A 1,735-nucleotide genomic window follows, 5' to 3' on the forward strand; every position below is an offset into this window, starting at 1 on the left:
ATTGAAGGTGTCGTCGATGTATCGGTAATACGTACTAGGCCCCTGGTTGTCACCGAAAACTTGTTCCTCGACAGTACCCATGAAGAAGTTTGCGAAGAGAACTCCCAATGGAGATCCCATGGCAACGCCATCTCTTTGGACATACATTCTTCCTCTTGGGCATCTGAAAGAAGCTTCTTTTGTACAGATTTCAAGCAGGGACTTCAGCGCTGGTTCAGGGATTTTCAACTTTGGGGTATACACGTCACGATATACTCTGGCCAAAATAAAACTAATAGTTAAATTTATGGGAACATTCGTAAAGAGACTCTCCACATCGAGCGAGGCAATATGCTTGCTTGAGTCTAAACCTTTTACAAGCTCCAGAAAGTCAGACGAAGAAGCCACGCTGTACCTGTCTGGAACGTATGGGGTCAGAAGGGTGGCGAGTCTTTTGGCCAAGGAATACGTGGGGGTGGGAATCTGGCTGATGATAGGACGTAATGGGTTACCTGGCTTATGGTTTTTAACATTACCATACATATATCCAAGGTCATAATCTCCACTTAATAGCGGCAGTTTGCTCTTAGCTGAATCTAGTAAACGCCGTGGCTCATACTGCAGTAAGCTCCTATCGAAAGATTTAATGAATGCTGCAAGAGACTTCAGAAACAACCCGGACATCACGATTAGGCGTGCTGATAAATGTGCTTCATTTGTTATTTTACCAACGAAGAATACCTAGTCAAAATTGATCATATTCTCCAAGACGAGTCCAAATTTACACGCATTACACGGAATCCGGTTGAAGACATCAAAAGGAAGGTAAATAAAGTTATTGAATCCGTGAATGCAGTAACTGACGATATCAAACTGCCGCTATTAAGTGGAGATTATGACCTTGGATATATGTATGGTAATGTTAAAAATCATAAGCCAGGTAACCCATTACGTCCTATCATCAGCCAGATTCCTTGGCCAAAAGACTCGCCACACTTCTGACCCCATACGTTCCAGGCAGGTACAGCGTGGCTTCTTCGTCTGACTTTCTGGAGCTCGTAAAAGGTTTAGACTCAAGCAAGCATATTGCCTCGCTCGATGTGGAGAGTCTCTTTACGAATGTTCCCACCTCTTGCCTCTCCCTTCCATGCTCAACAGGCATTCTCATCTTAATGTCTCTTAAGTCAAAACATGCATACATAGATAAACAAATACATATATACACAAATACGCAAATACATAAATACAATATATAAAGAGGTTGTTGAACCTACTTCGAGGATTTGACAATAAATCCGTTTGGCCTTCGGGCCCCTCGGCACAGAAGAACAAAGAGAGCTTTGACCCACCTGATACACTTGTGGCCGACACCCCTTACTCCATCCTCCTATCCCTCCCCCTTCCTCTCCCCCTCCTACTCCCATTTCCACAACTGTCCCTCCCCCTCCCCCCTGTCCCTTCCAACCTCCCTCTCCCACTCCCCTTTCCACACCTGTCCCTCCCCCTCCCCCCTGTCCCTTCCAACCTCCCCCTCCTCCTTCCCCATCTTCCCGTTCCTCACCCCTTCCCCTTCCAAACTCGCCCTCCCACTCCCATTCCCACTCACCCTCTCACTCCTATCCCTCCCCCTCTTCCTCCCTCTCCTATCCCCTAACTCCCCCTGCCACCCTTATCCCCAACTCCCCCTCTCACCTCTATCCCCCAACTCCTCCTCCCCATTCCTAGTCTTCCTCCTCCTCTACCCTTCCCCTCCCCT

General features: G+C 47.4%; 1 protein-coding gene across 1 annotated transcript in view; it reads right to left on the reverse strand.

Annotated features, from left to right (window-relative positions):
* The window catches only part of LOC143041577 (uncharacterized), a 768-nt gene extending 105 nt beyond the window's left edge, over positions 1-663 (reverse strand). Inside the window, exon 1 of the mRNA XM_076213587.1 lies at positions 1-663. This exon is cut by the window's left edge and continues 105 nt beyond it. Within this exon, the coding sequence (XP_076069702.1) occupies positions 1-663 (663 nt within the window).
* Between the last annotated feature and the right edge of the window lie 1,072 nt (positions 664-1,735).

Source organism: Oratosquilla oratoria, chromosome 31, assembly GCF_046742065.1.
Source record: "Oratosquilla oratoria isolate Oo_2021 chromosome 31, ASM4674206v1, whole genome shotgun sequence".
Classification (NCBI taxonomy): domain Eukaryota; kingdom Metazoa; phylum Arthropoda; class Malacostraca; order Stomatopoda; family Squillidae; genus Oratosquilla; species Oratosquilla oratoria.